The following is a 2498-nucleotide window of genomic DNA, read 5'->3' on the forward strand; positions in this document are numbered from 1 at the left end:
AAAGCGGAATTTAGGGCTGTTGTACATAGGGTCGCTATGAGTCGCAGGCGACTCGACGGCACATAACAACAACAACAACAATGTAAGAAGCCCCAAAAGATGGAGCTGTGCCAAAAAAGAATTGGCTAAAACAGAGTCATTTTAGGAAGTAGCGTAGGATCAATAACCATAGTACTGGCATCATCGACTAGTGGTACCCCTTCTCTCTATATCACCCCTTGCAAAGCACTTTTCCTAATAACTTTTCCTTTCTTTGTGTCCATTTAAAAAAAAAAAACACACAAAAAACAAAATAAAACCAAACCCTACAGTTAATAGTACTGAAGGAAAAAAGCTAAGTTACACTGAAGACACTGGCAAAAAATAAGGCCAAGAGATTGAAAGTTTTCTTTTTTTTAAAATTTATATTTATCATTGTTATCCTACCATTTTAATTCTTTATATTTAGAGCATCTTTACTTTCTGATACCCTTAAACGGCCCTGTTTCATCTCTAATTTTCCAGCACTGGCCCTAACATCAGTACCATCTCCTAAAGTTCTGGCTCTATATATTGGAGAATGTTGCTTAGAAGCATTACAGTTCCTGTTTCTACTGGAGTGTGATGAATTCAAGACCTGAAAGGGACACTTATTTTTTCAGACTGATATATTTCTGAACTATTATTAGAAATATTACCTATTACTATTTCTAAGTTAAAAAATGAGTATAATGACCTGCACACGCAAAAGTTCAAACTTGGATACATTTTCCAAAAAGATATTTCACTTTTCTCCCACAAATATTTAATTGTGACAAAATTACTTATGCTCAAAGTGACAATACTATTTTAAGATAAAATGACAAAAAACCTTTAAAGTCATAGAAAAAGTCATGTACTTTAAAAATGTGAGTAAAAGAACCCAACCTAATTGTTGATGGCCAAATACAGTAAGGACTGTTGTTGTTAGGTGCTGCCAGGTCCTAAGTCAGTCCATCTTGTTGAGGGTCTTCCTCTTTCACTGACCCTCCACCTTTCCAATCATGATGTCCCTCTCTAAAGAAAAGCTTCTCCTGGCCTTATGTACAAAGTATGTGAAATGAAGCTTTATCATCTTGCCTCCAAAGATCACTCTGGTTGTACCTTCCCCAAGACATAAATGTTTGTTCTATTAGCAGTAAGGATTAAGTACAGGTAAAGTCTTAATATGAATATAAGAATTTCTAAAAATCAGTTGTTTGTGATGAAACAGTACTAAATATTTAAGAAAAAAATTTATCTTCCTTAGCACTTTAAATCTTGACAAAAATTTAAAAAGACCTGTTTCTAATAAATGTAACAATCCATATTAACCTATTTACATAGCACTTCAACTCGAATCTTAGAAAACGAAAGCCTTAAAAATTTCAACTGACATTTTTTTTCCTTTCATAGAAAAAGCTTGAACAAACCTAACTCAATTATCAATTTAAAATTTATGTGTCATCATTAAGTTGATTCCAACTCGTGGCAAACCCATGTGTTTGCTGGCGGAATAGCATAGTTCAGAAGCAGTCTGCCAGCCAGGCTTTTCTTCTAAGGTACCTTTGTGTAAGTTCAAAGCACCAAGTTTCAGTTAACAGCCCAATGCTAACCCATTTTTGCATCACCTCCATAGGAAAAATCACCTTAACTATCTGAAAAAAATAATCCCTTCTCTAAAATATTTTCATTAAAAATATGTTAATCTTCATTTTCAATATACTTATTGCTACTTTAAATGAACAGAACTGTTCAAAATTATTTAAATTATAATTTGTAAATCAGAAAACATCAATACATCACAGCATAAAGAAAACAACTTTGGGGTTCTGAACAAAAAGTTGTGGTAATTACTATTCTAAGCCATCAAAATAATCCAAGAATTCAACAGACACGTATATCAAAATGGAGCAATATAATAAGTATAAAAAAACAATTAATAAAAATTGTTATTGGACAATTAAAACAGACATTCGGATGGCGGGGAAGAAGAACAAACTGGGGAGGAGGGTAGAAAGAATGGTGCAGCAATGAAGGAATGAAAACCCAAAATCCCTGTAAATGTTCATTAAAACTAATAAAATTTAATGATAAAAAAAATTGTTAAGGTAAGAGTGTATGCAAACATACAGGAAAGCCTGTAATTTAATTGCTTATCTTACTTGGAAGTTTCAGGCAAGCCAGCTGAGAGTTCCAGAAACACAGAAAGGTAATAGCCACGTACAACTCCATTTCCATCCTAAAAATTAAAAGTTATGGTACTATAAATTACAAATCAATAAAAGTTAAATACAATAAACTATTTTACAATAAAAAATATACTAATACCTGAGTATTAGGAGTAATTTCTAAGCTTAATAAAGCAATGAAAGAAATAATTAAAAGATCAAGAGATTTGAGTCACTAATAACTTTAAAATATATATAGTATACAAAATATACAGTATGTGAAAAACATTATATATTAAATATAAATTACATTAAAAAATTTTTAACTGG

The 2498-nt window shown here is 31.6% G+C and overlaps 1 protein-coding gene across 1 annotated transcript in view; it reads right to left on the bottom strand.

Moving 5' to 3' along the window:
- TRIM37 (tripartite motif containing 37) overlaps positions 1-2498 on the bottom strand; it is a 104190-nt gene that overhangs the window by 57162 nt on the left and 44530 nt on the right. The window contains exon 12 of the mRNA XM_006899431.1: positions 2163-2239. Within this exon, the coding sequence (XP_006899493.1) occupies positions 2163-2239 (77 nt within the window). The remainder of the gene's footprint in view (positions 1-2162; positions 2240-2498) is intronic.

The sequence above is a fragment of the Elephantulus edwardii genome, unplaced genomic scaffold (assembly GCF_000299155.1).
Source record: "Elephantulus edwardii isolate Elephantulus edwardi_28Jun2011 unplaced genomic scaffold, EleEdw1.0 scaffold00257, whole genome shotgun sequence".
Classification (NCBI taxonomy): Eukaryota; Metazoa; Chordata; class Mammalia; order Macroscelidea; family Macroscelididae; genus Elephantulus; species Elephantulus edwardii.